This window comes from Oncorhynchus nerka, linkage group LG24 (genome assembly GCF_034236695.1).
Source record: "Oncorhynchus nerka isolate Pitt River linkage group LG24, Oner_Uvic_2.0, whole genome shotgun sequence".
Lineage (NCBI taxonomy): Eukaryota > Metazoa > Chordata > Actinopteri > Salmoniformes > Salmonidae > Oncorhynchus > Oncorhynchus nerka.
The window spans coordinates 48,348,375-48,374,483 of NC_088419.1; the positions used below are offsets into that span (position 1 = coordinate 48,348,375).

General features: G+C 41.7%; 1 protein-coding gene across 4 annotated transcripts; it reads right to left on the bottom strand.

The window, feature by feature from the left end:
* Positions 1-143: 143 nt before the first annotated feature.
* On the bottom strand, positions 144-26,109 carry LOC115108065 (mitofusin-1-like). Of its 4 annotated transcripts, none has more exons than XM_029631993.2 (18): positions 25,934-26,109; positions 24,943-25,074; positions 24,704-24,839; positions 20,950-21,112; positions 19,927-20,051; positions 17,727-17,835; positions 14,629-14,736; positions 13,040-13,193; positions 10,554-10,621; positions 8,850-8,971; positions 8,462-8,588; positions 8,117-8,221; positions 7,769-7,871; positions 6,942-7,177; positions 3,548-3,715; positions 2,990-3,186; positions 1,544-1,678; positions 144-1,028 (listed from the first exon to the last, which is right to left on the bottom strand). In XM_029631993.2, the coding sequence occupies exons 2-18, from the start codon at positions 25,061-25,063 to the stop codon at positions 959-961; spliced, it is 2,247 nt and encodes a 748-aa protein (XP_029487853.1). In that variant the 5' UTR covers positions 25,064-25,074; positions 25,934-26,109; the 3' UTR covers positions 144-958. The 4 variants fall into 4 exon arrangements, with proteins under 4 accessions (XP_029487853.1, XP_029487854.1, XP_029487852.1 ...); XM_029631994.2 differs by having other exon boundaries at positions 13,055-13,193; positions 24,943-25,079; XM_029631992.2 differs by having other exon boundaries at positions 24,943-25,079.

Sequence of the window (26,109 nt, forward strand, 5' to 3'; positions counted from 1 at the left end):
AGGTTAACAAATTACTTTTCAAACATAGTTGCTTGAATGCTGACCATCTACCATTCAGTAAAAGTGCAGTCTTCAGTTTAATGTTGTTTCCATTAGAGATTCTACAGCAAAGCTACCCCATGTAAAATAACAAACAGAATCAATGACATAGAATATTATTTTAATAGATTCAGGTAAATCAGGATGCATTTCCATTCAAATTCATCATGAAAGGAAAACACTTTTTTTACAAAGTGGAGATTGTTCAAATGTATTCTCATGACATGTCAAATTAGTTGAAACGGCAGAGGAAGTTATACAATGCTTCTATTTATCAAAACACTATGAGCCGGACGTTAGTAATTTTGATTGTTTTTCTGAATTCAAATGGATTTCCTCTGAATTTATGTAGGTCCTTCACAAAAAACACACACAGAATTCTATTTTTTTTTTTTTTTTTTTACAATGGTGTAAACCAGAACAAATTCAGATCTGAATGAAAATCACATGCCTACATTTTTCCACACACAAACACACACACACACACTTCAGGAGTTAGTGAAAGGCATATTCACAGTTATAAGAGCAGTAGTGTCAATGTACAGGCTACAGCACCCAACCTTCAATCTCATGCCAACCGAGTTTATGTCCTGACCTTCGGAACTGTATTCACACGACTGATTCACACAGTTACACAGAGTTTGTATTTGTGTTACAGGCAGTTTGGTTTGTTGAACTAATGGGCAGTTTGTTCTCTGCAAAGTCCTTTTCTAAAGTGTGTGGAAGACTGGACACACTTCAACAAATCTCTTAGAGAAACATCTGTTCGGAGGTGGGGGAATCCCGGGAGCAATATTGTCGGAGGGTGGACCTATCTTCTCTGAGTGGAGAGGGGAGGTCAGGGGGGGAGAGTCAATTCCATTTGCTAGGACTGAGTCGCTAGGGGAGCCAGTAGAGCCAGAGAGAGAAACCCAGTCCATCATTTATGGGGATTCAGATACTGGTCTGTAAAAGCCTCCAATTGCCTCTCAAACTCTGTGGCTTTGTGCCTGAAAATATATAGAAAAAGATGTTTACACATAGACCAAGATCTATTGGCACACTAATGATGTACAACCAATTATAATGAGGTGAAAATGCCTATCCAAATGAACCGTGTTGAGGTTTACTGACAAATGAATGCTGTTCACCTCAAGTGAAACTAAAAAAAACTACACACATTCAGTTCAAATGGCATATCTCTGACCTTGAACCCTCAATACAACCAACAGTGAAGTAACCTATTGGAGCAGGCTTATAAAGACACCCAAGCAGAGTTCACACTTCTCTTTTTCAGGGGAAATGGAAGTTAGGTTGAAAATATGCCAATGCTGAATAAATGCCAAAATGTGACGATATATTTTTCTAGGAAAGAAAGACAGACTACCAAAGCACCATAAGCATCAAAATGTTAAATCAAATGCATTGGGGATGTAAATGTTTTAAGAGGGGGGGGGGGGCAATAGAGCTATGCAAGGGGAAAAGGTATGGGGTAACACTGGACATTGGAGGTAGCTAGACTGACCGGAGGGTCTTGGAGTGGCTCTGGACGGTCTCCAGAGTCTGGACCTTAGCGGTCAGTCGGCTGATCTCTCCCTCCAGCTCCCTCTGTGTCAGGTCCACCTGCTGACACAACCTCGCAAAGGTCGTGGCCATCTCCCTGGGCAACAAAGGTCAAAGCGCTCTATCACTTATTTATTCACCACTTCACAGAAAAGAGGGGAGCGGGAGGGAAGTAAGGTAGCAAGAGGTGCATAGATTTGGCTTTCAGCAGATTTTTGCACTTAATACACATCAGTAGTGAATCGGTTCATAAAGCCAGAGTGTTTAGAAACATCTACATACGAGGCTCAAAAATTAGTTACTGTACTGGGATTGAGGCCTGTAGATGTGTCCTAATGCAAGGAGCAGGGGCCCAGGCACACCGGCGATCCATCAAACGTTAGCAAAATAAACAAAAACGTCATGTCTTATCATTAGGTGAATGATAAATGGCAAGTAAAAGGAGGCTAATCAACATTTTAAAATGAATCGATTTGGTAGACAAGTGTCATTATTTTGACCTCCCCAGAGTTCATTGGAAGAGGAAGTGTAAACTTAGAAATGTATCTTGGCACCATAGATAAAATGTTGCTGTTGTAAACACATTTTTCAGCAATTCTACAAACTGTTTCATTCAACTGAGAGAATATTTTGAAGCTTTGAAGCAAATTTACAGCAATTCTACACAGTTTAGCTGTAATTAGCTCCAATGACTAATTTCCTCCATATTAAAATGGGAGTTTGAGATTTTGGCAATGAAGCCATTTATCTACTCCCCAGAGTCGGATGAACAGTCATTGTGCTAACGCCAGTTAGCATTGGCTAGTGAAACTACTTCTAACTTCCTTCATACTGGACGCAGAGACATAAAAATAGTATTCACGATGGTATTCTGTTGCAGTTACGCAAGTCATGAAAAGAAAATTCACATAAAATGTCCAAATATTTCCAAGAGAGAATGCCAAGAGGGGAAAAATGTCATCAAGGCAAAGGGTGGCTACTTTGAAGAATCTCAAATATAAAATCTATTTGGATTTATTTTAACACTTTTTTTTGGTGACTACATGATTCCATATGTGTTATTTCATAGTGACGATGTCTCACTATTATTCTACAATGTAGAAAATAGTAAAAATAAATAAAAACCCTGGAATGAGTAGGTGTGTCCGAACTTTGGACTGGTACTGTATGTTTTTGTTTATAATAAAAATTGACGGACCACCTGCAGTAACTGACCCCAGTTTTAAAACTCGTGTCCTAATGCACACAAAAGGATCTGATAACATGGAAATACTGATTGTCAGCCACTTTCGATAACTCAAAACTGGTTTAAAATAGAAACAAACCTAGATTTTAGAGTGAACTTCCCCCTTTAAGCTGATCCTTATTCCCAGAAATGGCATTTATACAGAATACAGCCTGTACTTACTGCTGGACCTGGTGGCTGCAGTTGGCACTGGTGAAGCGGACAATGAGTTGTAGTTTCTCTGTGGCGTAGTCCACAAACTGGCGCTTGAGCGCATGCTCCTTGGCCTTGGTGGTCCATGTGAGCTTCTCCCACAAGTAGAGCAGGCCGTACATGGAGGCCGACAGGGCTATGAGCCGCCAGCCCACCGTCCGGCACACCTAGCACACACACGGGTAAGAGAGAGGTGGTTTTCATTTTTTTGGTAGTGGAACTCTGTATGGGAAGCAGCACCCATATTAATCAGCTACATCTGTTGTGTTGGTTACACATCTGTATAGAGCCATACATATACAATATACCAGGATTCTCGTAGAAAAATATTTTATTTTAGTGTGTGCTAAATATATCTATACTATAAATCAAATAGTCTAGATAAAGGATTTATTTTTGCCACTTCATTTAAGATGGATTGAGATGTATGGATGCATGTATAGAGCCTGGTCCGTACTGTATAGCCCATTATAATGACAAACGGGTGACAAACGGGTTGCCAGATTAGGTGGGAGTACTATTACTCACCACTCCTCCAACGATGACCACAGTCATGGAGGTGCGGGAGGTGAGGGAGGCCAGGTTGGTGGCCATGGACATCATCAGCTCCTCATGGGAGAGCGCGGCGTCCTGGGGATGTGCTACCGCCACACTGGAGGGGCCACTGGAGGGCGTGGTGGACAGGGAGTGTGTCATCTTTAACAGGACAGGAAGGAGGGACACAGTAATGACAAAGTAGACATTTTTGAAAATGCATGAATAATAAAAGAAAAAAACGGGAATATCATATTTACATAAGTATTCAGACCCTTTACTCTGTACTTTGTTGAAGCACCTTTGGCAGCGATTACAGCCGAGTCTTCTTGGGTATGACACTACAAGTTTGGCACACTTGTATTTGGGGACTTTCTCCCATTCTTCTCTGCAGATCCTCTCAAACTCTGCCAGGTTGGATGGGGAGCGTCGCTGCGCAGCTATTTCAAGTCTCTCCAGAGATGTTCGATCAGGTTCAAGTCCAGGCTTTAGCTGGGCCACTCAAGGACATTTAGAGACTTATCCTGAAGCCACTCCTGCATTGTCTTGGCTGTGTGCTTAGGGTCGTTGTTCTGTTGGAAGGTGAACCTTCACCCCAGTCTGAGGTCCTGAGCGAGCAGGTTTTCATCAAGGATCTCTGTACTTTGCTCCATTCATTTATCCCTCGATCCTGATTAGTCTCCCAGTCCATGCCGCTGAAAAACATCCCCACAGCATGAGGCTGCCACCACCATGCTTCACCGTAGGGATGGTGGCAGGTTTCCACTAGACATTCCTCTGGCCAAAGAGTTCAATCTTGGTTTCATCAGACCAGGGAATCTTGTTTCTCATGGTCTGAGTCCTTAAGGTGCCTTTTGGCAAACTCCAAGTTGCCTGTCATCTGCCTTTTACTGCGGAGTGGCTTCCGTCTGGCCACTCTACCATAAAGGCCTGATTTGTAGAATGCCTGCAGAGATGTTTGTCCTTCTGGAAGGTTCTCCCATCTCCACAGAGGAACTCTGGAGCTCTGTCAGAGTGACCATCGGGTTCTTGGTCACCTCCAAGGCCCTTCTCCACCGATTGCTCAGTTTGGCTGGGCGGCCAGCTCTAGGAAGACTCTTGGTGGTTCCAGACTTATTCCATTTAAGAATGATGGGGGCCACTATGTTCTTGGGGACCATCAACGCTACAGAAATGTTTTGGGAACCTTCCCAGATCTGTGCCTCGACACAATCCTGTCTCTGGGCTCTACGGACAATTCCTTCGACCTCATAGCTTGGTTTTTGCTCTGACAACTGTGGGACCTTATATAGACAGTTGTGTGCCTTTCCAAATCATGTCCAATCAACTGAATTTACCACAGGTGCACTCCAATCAAGTTGTAGAAACATCTCAAAGATGATCAATGGAAACCGGATTCATCTGAGCTCAATTTTGAATTGCATCAAATTAAACAGTTTTTCCTTTATGGGGTATCGTGTGTAGATTGTTGAGGGAAAAATGTAATTTGGATCAATTTTAGAATAAGGCTGTAATGTAACAAAATGTGGAAAAAGTCAAGGGGTCTGAATACTTTCTGAATGCACCTTATCCTATACCAGGGATGTTATTGGGACAATGTACTATAGGAAAGGAGCTCCCAGCTCATTTGAATTTCTCCATTGTTTCACTGGTGAACTATCAGTGTGTGCGTGCGTGCGTGCGTGTGTGTGTGTATGTATGTATGTATGTTTGTTTGAATTCAAAATATACAAATATCAGCATATCAGTTAGGCCAGAATATGAAGGGGAAGAATAAGTTCACAGGCCTAATATTGGAGAATGACAGGTTTGGTTGAAACTGTATTTTAAAAGTGGTATCGACATCCTGTCTACTCTACATTATCCATTACACACTAAAACATATTGATTAGTGTGTATTATATCTAACCCATGTGTTTCAACTGTGGTTACCTGAAAGTTCTTGTTGACCAGCATCAAGACTATTAACAATCTATTAGTCGTATATCATATCACACTACAGCTACGACAGACATGACCAAAGGTATGTGGACATCTGCTCGTCGAACATCTCATTCCAAAATCATGGCCATTAATATAGAGTTGGTCATCCGTTTGCTGATAATAGCCTCCACTCTTCTTGGAAGGCTTTCCACTAAATGTTGGAACATTGCTGCGAGGACTTGCTTCCATTCACCCACAAGAGCACTAGTGAGGTCGAGCACTCATGTTGGGCGATTAGGCCTTGCTCGCAGTCTGGCGTTGCAATTAATCCCAAAAGTTTTCGATGGGGTTGAGGTCAGGGCTCTGTGCAGGCCAGTCAAGTTCTTCCACATCGATCAACAAACCATTTCTGTATGCACTTTGCTTTGTGCACAGGAGCATTGTCATACTTAAACAGGAAAGGGCCTTCCCCAAACTGTTGCCACAAAGTTGGAGGCACAGAATCATCTAGAATGTCATTGGATGCTGTATCATTAAGATTTCCCTTCGCTGGAACTAAGGGGCCTAGCCCGAACCATGAAAAACAGCCCAAGACCATTATTCCAACTTTACAGTTGGCACTATGCATTGGGGCAAGTAAAATTCTCCTGGCATCCGCCAAACCCAGATTAGTCCGTTGACTGCCAGATAGTAAAGCGTGATTCATCACTTCAGTTTTCACTGCTCCAGAGTCCAATGGCCACAAGCTTTACACCACAACAGCTGACGCTTGGCATTGCGCATGGTTATCTTAGGGTTATGCTCGGCCATGGAAACCCATTTCACAAAGCTCCCGACAAACAGTTCTTGTGCTGACGTTGCTTCCAGAGGCAGTTTGGAACTGAGTAGTAAGTGTTGCAACCGAGGACAGACTATTTTTATTTGCTACCCACTTCAGCACTTTTGACTGTCCCGTTCTGTGAGCTTGTATGGCCTACCACTTCATGGCTGAGCCATTGTTGCTCCTAGATGTTTCCACTTCACAATAACAGCACCTTACGATTGACCGGGGCAGCTCTAGCAGGATAGATATTTGACAAACTAACTTGTTGGAAAGGTGGTATCCTATGACGGTGATACGTTGAAAGTCACTGAGCTCTTCAGTAAGGCCATTCTACTGCCAATATTTGTCTGTGGAGATTGTATGGTGTGTGCTCGATTTTACACAACGGTCAGAAACGGGTGTGGCTGAAATAGCCAAATCCACTAACGTCATGGGGTGCCCACATACATACATTTGACCAAAGTACCTATCCCCATAATTTCTCACCTTCGTATCTTACTGGAATAACGAGAAGTTGCCCCAAGACCCTGATCCTGGGACATTTTTACATTTCCCCCACTAATGGTTAAGGGAGGGACTGTGGGAGGGAAAGCAGATCCTAGATCTGTAAGTTGAGGAAACTTCTTCCTGTAGCTGTCTTACCTGCGTTACTTGGAAGTTCCTGTCGACCAGCATGAGGGCCCGCTTTGCATTGGTAGGCCCCAGGAAGCGGTTGACCAGTGCCGTCCAGCCCATTGAGAACTGGAACTCAATGTTCTCCTGGAAGTCTGAGCAGAGCGTGGCGCAGTTCAGGTTGTAGCTCAGGTCAAATTTGCGGCTTGGCACAAGCGTTTGTATCTGGCTCTGAACAGCAGGGGGCAGCAGAGGCTGCATACTCTCTGGTGGTGGGGAGAAACAAGGAAGGAAACAGACAAGTCAGGTGACGTCACTGAAATCGTCTAGATGACTTTTGATCCAAATACTTCCTGCTTCCCTTGTTCCTTGCAGTCCTCAGAGATCTGACAGAACTGGATCAGTGGAAGCTATGTAGTAGAACCCTCTGAATAGGCCCCCTACCCAATTGTGTTAGATTACATAAAAGGTAGGATTTAAAACAGGGCCTTCCTTTCCATGACCGTCTCTAAACACACAATGATCTGAGAGGAATAAATGGGTGAGAAGTGCGCTGGGCGTACTTTTCCTCAACCAATTGGTTTACTCCCTCAAAGTAATTTCATAGAGGTCCATTAGATCTTTGTCAATCTGCTTTATGACTGGTTGCCTGGGCACACACACGGGATCGTGAGCCTATGAGCCTGTGTCATGACCAAACCTGAACCCAGATCTGCTTGTGTTGTCATGCCAACTCTTGACCATAAGAGTAGTGAAGACAGCATTAACAGATGTGGGACCAGGCTAATCATGACCAGGGCTAGCCTAAACACAGCCTGTTTTATGGGGTGGTGTTACGTGCTGCACCAACTACCTACCGATCATGTCTCTCTGGGAGGACTGCAGGGAGGCGTTGACGGCATTGGAGCAGCGGAAGGCCAGGTTTTTGCCCATGCCCTCTTCAATATGGCTCAGTAGATCCTGTACACAGGGTGAGGGTGGGCAACCGCAGGACATGGTCAGAGATGGAACAGTCAAGGAATGGTCATGGAACGGTCACAGAAAAAGAGGTCACTACTACTATGTGTTAGAGTCATGATGGTCATAACCTAAATGCTCAGTCTGTTACATTAGCGACAAAGCTTCAATTTCAAGGAGAAGCTGCCATAGAAAGCAGACCTGTGTCCGCAGTGGCAGTCTTTGGTGTAACGAAAAATCAAACTCACTGATTTGTAGAGCTTGAGGACGTGGGGCGAGGGTTGGAAGTCCGAGTGGAACTCCTCAATTAGCACGTTGAGACGACAGATCTCTTCGCCCATGGCGCTAGACACCTAGAGAAAACGGTTGTATTAGTGCCTGGGAAAATGTTTTTATTTTTTAAAATTTGCACCACTTGTGGTAACCCTTGGAATGGATTGAGTTACGGCTGTAATAAATCCAGAAATTGTAGTTGGCAGTATGATCCTGGAGGGACAGAGTTGTGCTTCCCTGCACTGTTAAGAGGCTTAGGATGGGCATATTTCACAAACATATTGGAAAAAAATTCATGTTATCAGAATAGCATGATTTACCTTGCTCTCCACCTCTTCTGTAATGGCCTTGATCTTCATCTTGATGTCCTCTATGAGCAGGCTGAGCTGGTTCTTCACAAACTCCAGACGATCCATCTGGTATTCACGGTCCTCCAATGAGGCCACTCTATACGGCAGACAGGAAGTGGTAAGGTGAGACACAGGAAGTCAGTGCTTCCACCAGGAAGTACACGGATTGCGATCCAATGTCCATAGCATACGACTAAACTGCTATTACAACAGATACCAAGGTATCGTAATATTCATTGGATAAAAATATTGAATTGTGATAAAATGTAAAAGTGCTACAGGAACATTTGGCAACGATTAAACAGAAGACCACCCCGAAAGAACAGAGTGATGCGGGGATGGGACAGGGCACACCCACCTCTTCTCTGCCGCCTCGATGTTGATGGCATCCATGATGGCTTTGACCGTTTCAGTGATCTGCTTGGCCCTTATAGTGTGCTGCTCAAACTTTGTTTTCACTGCTGACTGCGAGATACACTCCTGCGAGGCCATATAATAGCACACACGTCACTGTGAATGGGGTCTGCGAAACACACACACAGGGTGGCGACACACACAGTGGTGGTGGGACGAAAGGGGACAAGATAGATAACTGCTGAAGCAATTTAAGAATGTGAAAAAAAGAAAAAAGGCATTTGCCATCAGCAGCTCTGTATCAAGAGTCCCACAGCCCCGTTGGTTCTAGGTTCACAGTAACGTGTTAATGAAGCAATAGCAAAATCATAGGAACAAAAGTCAACACAAGAAACAACAATCCTAAGAAAAGAGGATTACTATTTAAAACATAAAACAACTCAGAAAATACTAAATGCAGGCAACAGAATCAAACATGAGACAGAGTGAACAGAATGAAAATGTAACTGAAAGAAACAGATGATCCTCGCCTAAGCAAATCTAGACTTCAGCAATGAAGACGCAGATTGATGGCAATGTACACATTGATTGGCCTAAGCAGGGGTTCTGAGGCGCCGGCTTGGCGACTCGCGATTGGTGGAGAGAGACTAGTAGTTCGGAGATGAGTTGGGAGGTCGAGACTACAGGTTTCTCTCGCAGCACAGGATCATAGAAATAGAGTGATTAGAATGGTTCACCACTCACATCTGTAGTGGCATGGGACAGAATCTAGTTAACATCCTATTCAACAGTTTTTCCTTTAGGTGTCCGACCCAATAAAGAGGTAAACGGTATGAGGCAGCATAACTACAGAATATTCTCTCTTGCAAATCTTTTCTATACCATTTCTCTACGCACACATCCACAAACAGCAGCAGCTACCATTGTGCTTGAGCAGGTGCCCCTGGAAAATCTCTGTCCCTTTAGGAGGAAGATAACAGGGCTGGGAATTGCCAGGGACCTTACGATACGTAGGTGCCGATATGATATGTATTGCGATTCTATATGCATTTCCATTCGATACTGTGATTTTATTGCAATTTGATGGTCCAAACATTGCTCACTATATATGTCTGCTGCAGAGAGACGGGAGAGCATGAGAAAATGAGTTTTGATCAGTCAGGGAAATAAAAGTGCTGAAAACACGTTGGCTCACTATTTAAATAGAAGATGGAGAACAAACTATTGGATGAAAAATAAAATCGTTTTGGCACTACCAATAGAGGCAAAAAAAAATGAGTGGAGTCAAATATCAATTTAATATTATTGTGACATGTAACTATCAATTTATTTTCCCTAGTCACTAGAAGATAAATGTGATAAGTGCCAGTTCTGGCCATCCTCCCAGATCGCTCCAAAACTAAGTCCAGTGTCACACTGGCAAAATCCAGGAAGGAGAATTCAGAGAGAGAGTGAGTTTGACTGAGGAGCCATGGTGTTTGGCTTGACTGGACTACACACAGATTTCACTTCATTAAAAAAAAAAAAAAATCCTAAATAGTTCTGCCATTTAATTTGAAATGAATTACTTCATACTGTGGGGTTTTCATATACATTTCAGAGGAGTTGGAGACGTTGCATCTAATCATTAAACAATCTCCATGTTTGAGGCTGAGAACGAGTGGTGTTAAACACACACACAAACAGACACGCACACACTAGAACTTGCCTCAAATATCCTCTCGAAACTCTGGAACTCCTTGAGCCTCTCGTGGAAGCCTTCTGCTAAAGCTCCACCTGAGAAAGCGGCACACTGTCAAACAAAAGACCACCACATCACAGCACCATTATCTCTCCATAACGGAGTGTAGCACACTGCCATTTTGGCTTCAAACTCCTACGATGATTTGGTTGCACCAAAACCTTGTTGTGGGGTCAGGCATTTTATTTTTCTAGTTTAATGATCTTATATAAACCGATTCAATGTGCTTCATTCAAAGTGTACTAAAATGGTGTGACTCAAGAAATACTGTATGTCCCAGCAGGAATGCATGATTCACGATACTTAATTTTCCCCCATCAGATTATGTAATCCTTGTTATGTGTAATCCATTACTACCCAACCCTGGCCATGAGAATCTACTAACTAAACCAACTAACACAATTTGGATGAAACGGCAACATGTATGTACGTTGAAAATAAGATCAAACTTGCAAAAAGTGAAACATCCCTTCAACCTAGAAAGGATGTGGATAAAGTATAACCAGGTGGAGAGAAGATGCCAGGCTAAAAGCAGAGCTCGCAAGACCACATTCACCATAATACTCAAACGAAAGGTCATTTTGGAGCATGTGAGCCAATGGATTGCATAAGTGGCTTGATCCCATGTAGGGTGGTGTTAGCCAGAGTTGATAGGAAAGTTTTAGTTTGATTGTTTTCTAGCTTGGCTGGGGATGTTTTGTTTAGATAGTACACTGTGGATCTAATTTGGGGAGGCCTAGAAGGCATTCTGCACACACAGTGTGGACAGGACACAACCTTTGACCTGAGTGAGCCTGCCCCACACCCATCTGTCACTAATACAGCCACCAACACACCCCCAAACCGAGCAATTAATAATTAACAAATAGGACAGTTCTGCTTAATTCTGTGTTTTCATGGGCTCCACTCTAGTTCCCTGCAGCTAATCTGGGCTGTATGGTCACTGGAGATGGCTTGAGCTGACAAATGAGTTAAAGACTGCATTACATAGACAAGATGTGGTGGGTTTAGCCGAGATAGCCAGGAGGAGTCACTGTCTCAAAATAATCCTTGCATCTGGGAAACTAAGCAAAGGTGGGGTTAAGACAACAACCTACGTGCAGATAACAACAGGATGAACCCAGAGTGGCTTATGATGCTCCTTGGTCTGCATGAGGGGGATTGAACCAACCATGACTGAGCATTGTTAGTGCCAGGTACATATAGTACTCTGCATTTGTGTAAAGGTTAGGTTACTCGGTCCAACACTCAAGGGTGGGGGGGGCGACCAGACTCATTACTGCAATAATTAAATCGATATGAAATAAAAATGCTTGTTTGAAGAAATTACCAAATCTTTCTCAGTACTGAATTTCCACGACACTACCCACTGAACTACTTACTAGAGGTGTGAACGCTTAAATGTTTAAATGAAATTGGGATCCTTAACGTTAACAACAATTCTTAAGTGTTTTCCCCCCACAAAATTTGAATCACAGCACAGTTATCACAAAAATTATTTTCTGTGTTATAGCCTAACTAACTGTAAAAGGCAGAGTGGGTCAATTTCCACAACAACTAAGACCTGGCTACCTCGCTGTGAACAGCGTGAATCAAACCCGTACACATGAGCATATACTGTGTGTGACCGTGAAGTGTTGCATCTTGCCTATTTGTTGATGATAGGCCCTGTTTTACTGAAGTTGTGAGACATTGCAAGCCAACAAATTGTGAGATACAGCACTGTGAGATTTTGATTGCCGATAGATAGGCCTAGTGCACAGTTCTGCCTGGTGGCCGACCTGCCTATACTGTGCCCCTCCCCTCTCTCTCCATCCCTCACTGGCGCACTGAAAGATGCAAGTGTTTGTGTTTTCGGAAGTATGGCTACTAATCAGTCTCCTCCGTTATAAAAATACATCATCTTAGGAGTCGATTCTGGTATCTTGACACTCAGAAATGGGTATCGACATGTGAGGAATCAATTATTTTGGAGTCGACTCTCACTACGTCATCGTCGTTAACAGTTGGAAAAATGGCAGAGAAAGACGAGCGACAGCAGCAAAATCCTGTATGGCAATACTTTGAGAAGTTAAATGAGAAGGAAATGCGAACTTTGCGTGGTGGAGTTGAGGGACAGTAATGGTAGTACAGGTGCAATGCTTAACCATCGAAAAGGGATGCAGCGTGAGACCGGTGCTGGCAGCAGCACAGCTGCGTTGTGAATTCACATGGAATTTTAAGATTGTTTTACCAGAAAACACAAAAAATGGCCGTTTAAACATTAAGAAAAAACTATTTGTGACATCCTTACTACCTACCAACAACAATACACACCTGGTTTGACCACTGCGGACACCAAAACACACACCTACCCACCCATCAACACACACACACACACACATCCACACCCGCTTGCCTACCCACCCATCGACACGCCCACAGCCTCCTGGTTTGACCACCGCGGGGCTTACCGGACTCTGGCATACCCTGAGCTCGCTGCATGCGGGAGTTGAGCACTTCTTTGGCCGACACAAAAAAGATGCGGTTGGGCGCCTGCTCCCGGTCCATTACCTTCAGCTCATCCACCAGGAAGTTGACACAGCGGTCCGTGTGCTGCTTCCGCACCTGTAGGGGGAAACGTTACTGCATCATTACTACAACATTACCACATATCACTAACAAAAACACTCATGGAGTCATAAACGTAATTTACACTTCAGCTCGAGGCTTGAGTGGTATACTGTATATGCCATATATGGCAGTGGAGGCTCCTCAGAGGAGTTTCCTCAGTGAATTTCTTAAAAATTATGAAACATAAAAAAAAAGTGATCCTTTATAAATAAAACAATACTAAATATACAGTTGAAGTCGATAGATAGGCCTAGTGCACAGTTCTGCCTGGTGGCCGACCTGCCTGGTGGCCGACCTGTTTACATACACCTTAGCTAAATACATTTCAACTCAGCTTTTTACAATTCCTGACCTTTAATCCTAGTAAAAATTCCCTGTCTTAGGTCAGTTAGGATCACCATCATTTGTGAAGTGCACCAGTCCCCCCTGCAGCAAAGCACCCCAACAACATGATGCTGCAACCCCCATGCTTCACGGTTGGGATGATGATCTTCGGCTTGCAAGCCTCCCACTTTTTCCTACCAAACATAACGATGGTCATTAGGGCCAAACCGTTCTATTTTTGTTTCATCAGACCAGAGGACATTTCTCCAAAAAGTAAGATCTTTGTCCCCATGGGCAGTTGCAAACCATAGTCTGGCTTTGATATGGCGGTTATGGAGCAGTGGCTTCTTCCTTGCTGAGCGGCCTTTCAGGTTATGTTGATATAGGACTCATTTTACTGTGGATATAGATACTTTTTTTTTAATCCGTTTCCTCCAGCATCTTCACAAGGTCCTTTGCTGTTGTTCTGGGATTGATTTGCACTTTTCGTGCCAAAGTGCGTTCATCTCTAAGAGACAGAACGCGTCTCCTTCTTGAGCGGTATGATGACTGTGTGGTCCCATGGTGTTTATACTTGTTCATCTATACAAACAATAGTACACGTGGACCTTCAGGCTTTGGAAATTGCTCCCAAGGATGAACCAGACTTGTGGAGGTCTACAATTGTTTTTCTGAGGTCTTGGATGATTTCTTTTGATTTTCCCATGATGTCAAGCAAAGAGGCACTGAGTTTGAAGGTAGGCCTTGAAATTCATCCACAGGTACACCTCCAATTGACTCAAATGATGTCAATAAGCCCATCAGAAACTTATAAAGCCATGACATCATTTTCTGGAGTTTTCAAAGCTGTTTAAAGGCACAGTCAACTTAGTGTATGTAAACTTCTTACCCACTGGAATTGTGATAGTGAATTATAAGTGAAATAATCCGTCTGTAAACAATTGTTGGAAAAATTACATGTGTCATGTACAAAGTAGATGTCCTAACCGACTTGTCAGAACTATAGTTTGTTATTAACAATAAATTCAGCACCAGTGGCTAATTCTTCTATTCTGAACTTTCAAAAAATGTATTAATGCCCCGTTATTGTTGGTAAGACACTCACATCCTCCATGTACTCTGGCTCGCTGGCCGAGGCATCCCAGCGGTTGTTGAGGATGAAGATGTTAGGTTTGGAGAGTTTCTCGTTCACTTTGTGGAAGAAATGCTTCTCCTGGAGGACACACAAAAAAAATGCATGGTCAGAAATAGTTAGCGCACCAACAAAGAAACAGCACTTTGATATTAGTAAGGCTGTGTTAACCTTTACTTAAAAAAATATATATATATATATCATAAGGATATCATAAGGATATATAATTTGATTGATTTCATTTAACAGGACAGTTGGAAGAGAAATCGGTGGATAGATATTGGAGGAGGAGGCAGAGACAGTTGGTCGAGGTGGGGCTCGAAAACCCGGTTGCCAAGGACGTATGTGGTCCGGAGTCTAAAACTTTACCGACTACACCAGACTGCGGCAAGTATTTAACCTTTAGCCACAATTCAGAGATAAGGTGTCCCAATGTACTGTGTACATACAGTCTGTGTGTGTAGGTGACCCACATACATAAACACTCCAATACAATAGGGAACGTGTAGTATACACACACGGACTCAGTCAGTCTATACGGGAAGGAGATGTGCCAAGGGCTTTTGTCAAGTGTCACAAAGATAGGTCATTGGCTAATTCGATAGAGAAGGGCTCCATTCATTGAAAGACTGTTATTGTCTGTTGTTTATCAAACAGTTGAGTTTCATTCAAAAACTAAACTTAGCTAGAACAAGTGCTCATTCACTTGAATAAGACATTGTGTTTGTCCAAGAGCAAGGTATTATCAGTCAAATAATGCATTTCTACTATATAGAGTACTTCAAATATATAGGGTTCTATGATTTAATTAAACAGAGGCGGGGTAATCCTAGGGTGCTTATTCAAAGAGTGATTTGGCACAGATAACGAGCGAGCTCGGTGATTGACTATGTGCCCTGACATTCTGTGAATGCCTCGGCAGACAAACAGAGCTGGTCCTGAGTGCTGGACAAAATGGAGACTGCCCTATCCTAGACTATAACAAGCATTGGAAAGAAAACAACCTCTCCTTCCTCACAAGAAAACACTTCCTTTAGTGTGTCAGTTCACATACCAATTCTCACACTTAGTTCAAATGTAATACCCTTAGATTAAAGAGGCATCATTCCAATATGACAATTGGGTACAAGCTGCTTAATATGCACAGATTTTCTTGAAAACATTGTTGAAATATGTTGACAATTCCTTCTAGTTGTTCGAAGAACAATTTTGCTAATTTGTTGCTTCATAGAACAGAGTGCATTAGGAAAGTATTAAAACCCCTCGATTTTTTTACACATTGTTACGTTACAGCATTATTCTAAAATGTTTTAAATGACATGTTTTACTCATTAATATACACACAATAACCCATAATGGCAAAGCGAAAACAGGGTTTTAGAAATTATTGCAAATGTATAAAATAAAAAAAATATTTACATAAGTATTCAGACCTTTTGCTATGAGACTCAAAATTAAGCCCAGGTGCTTCCTGTTTCCATTGATCATCTTTGAGATGTTTCTACAACTTGATTGGAGTGCATTTGTGGTAAATTCAATTGATTGGTCATGATTTGGAAAGGAACACATCTGTCAATATAAGGTCCCACTGTTGACAGTACATGTCAGAGCAAAAACCAAGTCATGAGGTCGAGACAGGATTATGTCGAGGCACAGAGCTCCAGAGTTCCTCTGTGGAGATAGGAGAACCTTCCAGAAGGACAACCATCTTTGCAGCACTTCACCAATCAGGCCTTTATGGTAGAGTGTCCAAACAGAAGTCACTCCTCAGTAAAAAGGCACATGACAGCCCGCTTGGAGTTTGGCAAAAGGCACCTTAAGGACTCAGACCATAAGAAACAAGATTCTCTGGTCTGATGAAACCAAGATTGAACACTTTGGCCTGAATGACAAGCTTCACATCTGGAGGAAACCTGGCACCATCTCTACGGTGAACAAATGTGTAAAGTACTTAAGTAAAAATACTTTTAAAGTACCACATAAGTAGTTTGTTGGGGTTTACTATTTAAAATTTTGACAATTTACTTTTACTCCGCTACATTCCTAAAATAAATAATATACTTTTTATTCCATACACATCCCTTACACCCAGAAGTACTCATTACATTTTAAATGCTTAGCAGGACAGGAACATTTTCAAATTCACACATTTATCAAGAGAACATCCCTGGTCATCCCTACTGCCTCTGATCTGGTGGACTCATTAAACACAAATACTTTGTTTGTAAATTATGTCTGAGTGTTGGAGTGTGCTCATGGATATCAGTATATTACAAAAATAAGAAAATTGTGCTGTCTGGTTTGCTTAATATAAGAAATGTGAAATTATTTACATACTTTTACTTTGATACTTAAGTATATTTTTGAAATTACACTTACTTTTGATACTTAAGTATATATACTTAAATACTTTTAGACTTTTTCTCAAGTAGTATTTTACTGGGCGACTCACTTTTACTTGAGTCATAAGGTATCTTTACTTTTCCTCAAATATGACAATAGGGTACTTTTTCTACCACTGATGGTGAAGCATGGTGGTGGCAGCATCATCATGTTGTGGGGATGTTTTTCAGGGGCAGGGACTGGGAGACTAGTCAGGATCGAGAGAAAGATGAACGGAGCAAAGTAGAGAGATCCTTGATGAAAACCTGCTCCAGAACGCTCAGGACCTCAGACTGGGGCAAAGGTTCACCTTCCAACAGGACAAAGACCCTAAGCACAAAGCCAAGCATAATCGCTTTACTTGTTACCTCAATTACCTCGACTAACTTGTGCCCCCGCACATCAACACTGTACCCCCTGTATATAGTCTCGCTATTGTTATTTTATTGTTGCTCTATCATTATTTGTTATTCTCTATTTCCTTATTTATAATTTTATTTATTGTTTACTTCAGTTTATTTAGTAAATACTTTAACACTTATAACTGCATTGTTGGTTAAGGGCTTGTAAGTAAGCATTTCACTGTAAATTCTACACCTGTTGTATTCAGCACATGTAAGAAATACAATGTGTGATTGGTCAGATCTGTCTAGGTACCACCTGGAGGATCAGCTTGTGAGCACTCTTACCGTGTTCATGAGGGTTGATTCTGAGTTTGCCACCAGCACGAAGACATCGGCGTCCAGGCAGAAATTGTCGATCCAGCTGTCCAGCTGTGTCGTGACATCTGTCCCAGGGCTAAAGAAGATGGCGGATAGGGTTAGAAGGTCAAGGTCATAACTTCTCCTAGTAATACAGTTTAGTCAACCTCTGCTTATTGATGGTCAATCCTTCCCATGGGACTTGGGACACCGGTGGATGACGGCTAGTCTAGTTAGGCTATTTAACAATACTTCAGATCATACCGTATGGCATAGCTACAATTGCAATCGTCATATACAGGGACACAGGAAAGCAAAACAGATTCACGCAGGTTCACTTCTTCAGGCTTTTATCGCTGTTCAGTTGATAGGTGATCCCCATACACAGCGCATCAGTGTTTATTTGAATAAAAAATATATACAATAGTGTATATGTAGCTATAAAGCCATATCTAGCTATAGTAAGACCAAGGATCAGTCACTTTAACTATACATTCATGTACATACTACCTCAATTGTGCCGACCAACCAGTGCTCCCGCACATTGGCTAACCGGGCTATCTGCATCGTGTCCCGCCACCCGCCAACCCCCCTTTTACGCCACTGCTACTCTCTGTTCATCATATATGCACAGTCACTTTAACCATATCTACATGTACATACTACCTCAATCAGCCTGACTAACCGGTGTCTGTGCGTAGCCTCGCTACTTTTATAGCCTGTCTTTTTACTGTAGTTTTATTTCTTTACTTACATATTGTTCACCTAATACCCTTTTTGCACTGAAAGCATTTCCTGTAAGTAAGCATTTCACGGTAATGTCTACAGCTGTTGTATTCGGCACACGTGACAAATAAACTTTGATTTGCTCTCATCGTGGACTAAAGGAAATAGGGGGGCTACAGTGGAATGGGTCTTGAGATTCAAGTTCTTTGGTGTCCAAATGACTAATTACTTCAAATGGTCCACACATACGGAAACAGTCGTGAAGAAGCCACGACAGCAGCCATTCCCCCTCAGGTTTAAAAGATTTGGCATGGGCCCTCAAATCCTAAAAAAAAAATCTACAGTTGCACCATTGAAAGCATTTTGACTGACTGCATCACTGCTTGGTATGGCAACCAGCCCTCAATCATATGGCACTACAGTGGGGGATGCAGACAGCCTAGTACATCACTTGAGCCGAGCTCCCTGCCATCCAGTGCCATTGGCACTGACCCTGTATACACTGAATATACCAAAAATTAGGAACACCTTAATATTGAGTTGCACAGCCCCATTTTTGCCCTCAAAACAACCTCAATTCATTGGGGTATGGACACTACAAGGTGTCGAAAGCGTTCCACAGGGATACTGGCCCATGTTGACTCCAATGCTTCCCACAGTTGTGTCAAGTAGGCTGGATGTCATTTTGGTGGTGGACCAACAGGAAACTGTTGAGCGTGAAGAACCCAGAAGCACTGCAGTTGACACAAACCCACCATCATACCCTGTTCAAAGACACTTAAATATTTTGTCTTGCCCACTCACCCTCTAAAAGGCACACTTAGACAATCCTTCACAATTGTCTCAAGGCTTAAAAATACTCCTTTAACCGGTGTACACTGATTGAAGTGGCTTTAACAAGTGGCACCAATACAAATTACATTTAGCTGTGTTTTTGTAGCAACGGTGATGGTAGTTTGCAAAACAAATAACTACTGGATAGATGCAAATAATCATGATATCCTTTTGCCAGGTAAGCACAGTCTACTTTGTAGTTAACATTTCATTGAGAAGGTTTTTTGGAAAGCCTTGCCATCTATCAGAAGATTTTTCATTAGCATCATCACTAATGTGGTAGATACGCGCACCGCACATACACAGACAGGGGGAATTCTCGTTACATCTTCATAAAGTTGCAGGAAATACCAATCACTTATGCATTCTGTTCATGTCTTAACATAAACTTAGGAATATTAATGAATTTCCCATAAACTTGGGAATATTAATGAATTTCCAATACATTTAGTTTATTCCCTACTAAGTTCAATACATTTTTAAACATTGTTGAATTCCATTTTAAATGTCTGGTTTCTGTGATTCCGTCTGTGTTCTCCACATCGTGGATTTTATAGGGCCCTACTCTTAGGACCAGCGGTGTAAATGGAGGTCAAGTGGGGTCATTGGCAGCATTCCATTGCCATACCTGTCTACGAGAACCAGATCGTCTCTGAGCAGGGCACACTTGGTCTTGGGCCAAAATACTCGGACCAGGCAGCCTGCGTCCAGACTCTCGTCCATGTGCAGAGCGTGACCCAGCTGGTTCACAGTCTAGAACGAGAGAAGTCGTCACAGTATCATTTACTGGATTTCAATCAATCTCAAACTTTGCTTGCCTTACAATTTGTATGTAATGTATAATGGCAGAATCAAATATAGATTTTTTTATTCCTCAAAACAACCAGAGATGCTATTAAATTTAAAAAATATATTTTTTAAACATACTGCACGTGAAGGTGAGGCATCTCTTTCCTTTAAAAAAAATACTGTTTGATAACGCTAAGGCTCTGGTCCCCCGGATGCAGATGTGAAAACAATTAATGTGTTTGAGTGTTACAATCAACTGGAGGAAAAGTATCTGCTGATTTTTTTCTTCTTACAAAGGTTATAATGGTCTCTACAGCATTTTCCAATAGACAGTGTGTTATATCATGGATAATAGGTTGAAGCTGAGGGTAGCTCTAGCTTAGATCTCTGTATTATGGATATCTTCCATACGGGGTTCAAGCATGTCCATTCTTTAATGCCTTCCTTCTACCTATATTTATCCTGTGTAAACACAGGCTTTTGTTAGGGTGTTGAAATCCATCGTTTTTTAATATATTTCCAATGGAGTAGAAAGTTACGACTTCAAGTGTGCACTACCACTCAATATTTTTATAAATATCCTTTATTTAATGTTTACCTGTGATTGTCCTGATTGCAATAACCTTATCTAGACTAAAGTTGTTTAATGATTAATTGCTTAGTCAGAAATCAAAACGTGACAGTGAGGGTACACTTTATGAGTGGTAAAACGAGTTAATCGTCTTCAAGTAACTCAATCAGGTAGCCCAATTCCAACCTCACTGAGGATGTATTGCCTAGTATATGAGTGGTAATAAGAGCTAGCCTAATCTTCCATGCATCTAGGCCTAAGCCAATATATCCACATCTCCGGTGAACTTACCTTGATGCTCTTCTCCTCCTCGGAGCCCTCGGTCTTGAGGTAGGCGTGGTCCGCGTCCGTGCCCTCCACACTCAGGAAGCAGTTGGTGGTGTGACCCATGCCACTGGGCAGCACCCGGTCCCTCAGCATGGCATTGACCACTGTACTCTTCCCATTACTCGTCCTAGGCACAGACGATCATGTAAGAGGAAGTCTAACTACCTTGCTTTTACCTCATACATACAATCTCAAAGAATTTTTAAATAACATGATTGGTTACTTTTATTATTATTTTATTAGGTATTTTTCTTAAAACTGCTTTGTTGGTTAATGGCTTGTAAGTAAGCATTTCACTGTAAGGTGAAGATTACCACACCTGTTGTATTCGGCACATGTGACAAATAAGATTTGATTTGAAATCATTATTACAGAAATGTTGGCCAGATGTGATTTACTGGATTATGAATAGGCAATCATGTCATGATGAATCTTGTCAAATAGCTAGTTTGTGGTATAGCTAGAGTGGTAGATTACCATAAAGTAATCAAAGAAATATGATTTTCAATACCGTGAAAAATAAAGTACCTTTTGGGGAGTTGGGGGCACCCACGCCATGTTTGGGCTGTGGAGGTGCGTACTATGCAACTGCTTATAACAATAAGTTAAGTATATCTATAAGAACTCTAAGACGTGTCAAATAGCTAAGTGGCTAGATGTCAAGAGAAAGCTTCTTGGTTAGAGCAGAGACATTCAATACCCTCCTGGATCAAGAGCCCCGAATAAAACATTTTGTGCATCCCGCAAAAAAATAGCGCACCTTGCGGTAATACCATATAACCCGGTATGAAAATCTGGATCCCGCCCATCCCTAAAGTCAGTGCCGGTGCTTGCCATTCTGCCTCCATAGGCAAGACCAAAAAATGAAACCCCTCGCAAAATTAGAATAGTCCCAGTAAGCAAAATGACATTGAAAAGTCGTCTAAAATACTTATTTTCCAGACGTTGAAGAGGTTCGATTTAGGCTCTGAATGAAAGGTGAAAAGGTGTGTTTAAAATACATATTTTCTAGAATGTTGAAAAGGCATATTTTCCTGAATTTGAAAATTACTTATTTTTAAGAAGTTGAAAAATACATATTTTCCGGAAGTTGAAATCAGGGTCACTTTCGGTACTGAAAGAAAGTTGAAAATAAGTAATTTATAGACGTCTATGTTTGGGGCCAAATTAAGGCTGGTCCAGACCGGGAAAAAAATTGGAACCAAACATAGACATCTATGATGGACCGGACCAAAAATCTATGTCCGTGGACATTGAAATCAAGGCTGGTCTACACTGCACCAAATCTGAACTAAACATAGACCCATGATCGGTTCAGATTTGGCCCAGACCAAACCAAAAACCAATGTCCATGGATGCGGAATCAAGGTCGGTGCGGAACGGCACCAAAAAAAAGACCAGAAGGCATCTGTCCGTGCTTACTGAGGTGTAGCCTACCATGTCGACATGCAATGGAATTTTGTGGTAAACCCATAATTTGTAAAACAGGCCATTGCATTGGCTTTATTAGTCCTGATTCTTGTGACTAATCAAGTTGGCTATTTAAGCACTGAACAAGCCTATTTGCACAGCGGGAAATGCAAAAGTATATATTTTTTTAAAAATGTTTACAAATTTTAAACCCCTGATCATGACAATGAGGTGAAACTCCTGAACAACAGTTGTGATTGTCCATTTCACTTTGACCTGTCCTGTTTTTAGGATATGTTGCTTTGTTATTAACATGACAGCTCATTTTTTGGGGGGGATTGAGCGCCATTTAGGTTAGACTACTTGATCGGAAAAACCAGCATGATGTAAAAAGTGTCTGTGTCATTACATTGTCATACATTTTATCTCTAGCCTGTATGCTACAGAAAAGACCACATACTCTTTCTACCATTTCCTATATCTGCTACATGATTTATGTCATTTTTGACTGAACGTTGGTGGAGTGCTGCAGAGATGAGTCTCTCCAACAGCACCCTGGAGAGGCATGCTGGGAATGGACAAGTAAAATATTTTGTGCCCCTGCCTTTGACAAAGTGGGCACTGCTTATCAGAGCGCTCACCTAAAAAGCCCTTATGCCACTAGATGAAAGAAATTGTCATGGTTTTTGTTCAGAATTGTGAGGTTTTATGTGTTGTTGGAGGTACGTCTTAGTCAGTTTAGCTCAGAAAATGCCGCCCTCGTCAATCTGCATGCAAATCCTGCCTAATGAGCGGACCGGCCGTGCCCAAAGTATGCTTCAATAAACCAGCAATAAAAAGGAAACTGAGTCGCACGTCACATTTTCTTCATTATCCTCAATTAGCAATGCTGAAAGCGTGGGAAATAAGCATCTACTACAACACAATACAGTGCTTTGTATCCATGGTGTAATGAGAATAATCTAAACTGATTAATAAAAGCAAAACTCAATATCATGATGCATTGATCTCTTAACTGCGGCTGTCTGTTATCTACCCATATTTATGTTTTAGTCTCTAAGCTGTGTACTACGGATTTGACAAACGGATAATTTTGCTTCAAGTTTAAATTGTCCAGAAAAAAATCTGCGTCAATTTACAATGCGGAATAATGGTCCGATTACGTATGTATGACCGCTAAGGCAGGGGAATTAAGTTATATCTACCACAACCCTTTACAGACATAGAACGCAGCTACAGTAAAATGTTGATTGCGACAATTGATAACTTTTCAGACAATTTTTAAAAAAGTGCTGCATCAGGTCTGTACATTTTCAGACAGTAGAATTCTGCTCCAGCGTAAAGTAATCTTTTTCATGACAACAATAAAACGATGCTGACTGATGTGCTGCTGTGTTGTTTTTTTATGCAGTTTTTTTTATGGCATGGTAGCTAGATGTGTTTTATTTCTACTAAATGTTTTGGTAAATCACAGTATTTAACTTTTTTGGGAGGTAGAGGTCTGCGAGCAGCAGCTTACAATTATTTGATTGACAGTTCTGGTTGCCTATTGATGGACTTTAGTCCTGCTTCAGAAGCGACATTCCTTTATAGATAAGTAAAATCTGTAAAGTAAAGTCTGTTAATATCACCCGAGGTTTCGTGTCCGCATTTAACAAACTGTAGTGTAGCCTACCTTCACAGACAGACAAACACACTGTTTCCGAGGCCCTTTCAAGCGGCCACATTCCATTATGTCTGAAAAGCATAATTGATACAGGCTACCAGTAGCCTACTGTAATTTTATGAGGCAAAAATTAAGTAGGCTACCCTGTGCTCACAAGACTGGCCCGAATACATCGGTGCCATGAATAGGCTAGGATATTCTACACACAACAGACTAAAGACTGAACACACACTTGCATCCTTAGCAGGCAGGCCAGCAAGAGGGAGAGAGGCAGAAGAAGGCAGAAACGTACTCATATTTTGGTCATCTGCATCTCACAATGGCTCGTCTTGCACGCCTTCCAAATTCACCAAGTAGCCTAAAGTTCGCCTCTTCCTCTCTGGTTTTACTTGAATTACACAACTTCCCCAGGCCTTTATATCCTATCGGCTATAACACAAAAAATAATATGTTTTGTGATAACTGAATTGTGATTTTAATTATCTGGGGAATAAAACAAAAACTTTGTTATGGTTTTTTACCTAAAGTTAAGGATCCCAACTTCGCTTAAAATGTTCACACCCCTACTGTGTACACTAACCTCAAACTAAGCACATGCAAAACAGTGGAGAAATCAAAATGCATCCGACTATACTTATTTACCTGCCAAAGAAGGCCACCTTCATGTGTCTGCGTGCAAGCACATCTTTGATAGTTTGCAGTTTGCCAGCATACGCCTGAATCTCCTCCTGTTGGTCACGACTTGCAATGTTCTCCAAGGCTTCATTCTGACACGTTTCTGACAATCACACAAGGAAAAGTGAAAAGAGAACAGTGTATTAATTAGCCTACTTTGGAATTCAAAATGTTGCCAACATACCTGATTTACTATACACACTCACCTTCTACAAATGCTGAGCCTTCCTTCACATACTCCAGCAGTTGCTCAAACACATCACCGATCTTCTTTTTGGCCACTACAAAGCGTTTGAGTGGAGAGAAGTTCCCCTGAGCTGAATCCATGCTTCAGCTTTCTGACCTTGGGGAAAGCATGCCAATTACAAAAGGTGGAATGTGTGTCATACTTTGTGCACTATCAAGTGGCACCACATATCGAGCTATACAATAGGGACATGTCTGTTACTTGACATATTCAATAGCCCTAGTGTGTGCCTTAACCAGGACAAATGCTAGAAAGAACATATTGTCATTACTTTCATACAGGAACACACAGCTTGCTAAGTGAAATGTAGACCACGACAACAACTTCAAAATAGCTACAAAAATTAAAATGTCAACCTTCATGAGTCGTATACATGTGACTATTCATTGCATGTACGTGGAGAAAACTTGCTTGCGTCCCCAAAAATATTTGCAACTAGTGTTGTGTTATGAAAGCTAATAGACCGAAGTATTAAACAGTTGGCTAGCTACTGTACTTGTCTGGCTAGCAAATATATATATATATTTTTAAACACTGCGGTTGGCTACAAAACATCTCATCAGTAGACAACATTACCAGCTAGTTAAAGCACGAGTAAGTTAATCGTACACCGGCAAGACAGATATTGTATGACACATGTCAACAAACATATTTAGCTGAAACTGGCTAGCTAACGTTAGTTAGCTACTATATACTAGCTAGTTGCACCGTTAGCTAACTAGCTAGCAAGTAAGTAGCGGAAACAAACTACACAAGAGTGACATTTCTTTACATAAACTGTTATTTGTTATATCACATTACTAGCTAACTAGCAACTTCGTGTATTATTGAAATGCATCGGTTTTGTAACGCGTGTCGTGGCATGGTCTCGTGTCAGGTATCTACTGTAACGTAGCTATAGTTAGCTACTTTCATGTATAATGATGTTAGTTCATTGAATTTTCCCTTACCACAACTTCAGGCGAGATGACCAAAGTTACCTTTTCATACCACAGACAGGGGTAAATCCTCTTGCCGAAAATGAATGGTCAATATTTGGTCAAGTTACTAAGGTCGCCAGCTAACCTTTCATTTGTTATTCGTGTCTCAGACAGCAGCAGCTCCTCGCAGCCAGGGCAAAGGGGCG

Coding starts and splice junctions, on each gene's coding strand:
- LOC115108065 (XM_029631993.2), bottom strand. CDS start 25,063: ATGGATTCAGCTCAGGGGAACTTCTCTCCACTCAAACGCTTTGTAGTG. Junction 3,716..6,941: donor GGAACTTCCAAGTAACGCAG/GTAAGACAGCTA, acceptor GTCCTGTTAAAG/ATGACACACTCCCTGTCCAC. Junction 1,029..1,543: donor AGCCACTCCAAGACCCTCCG/GTCAGTCTAGCT, acceptor ATATATTTTCAG/GCACAAAGCCACAGAGTTTG.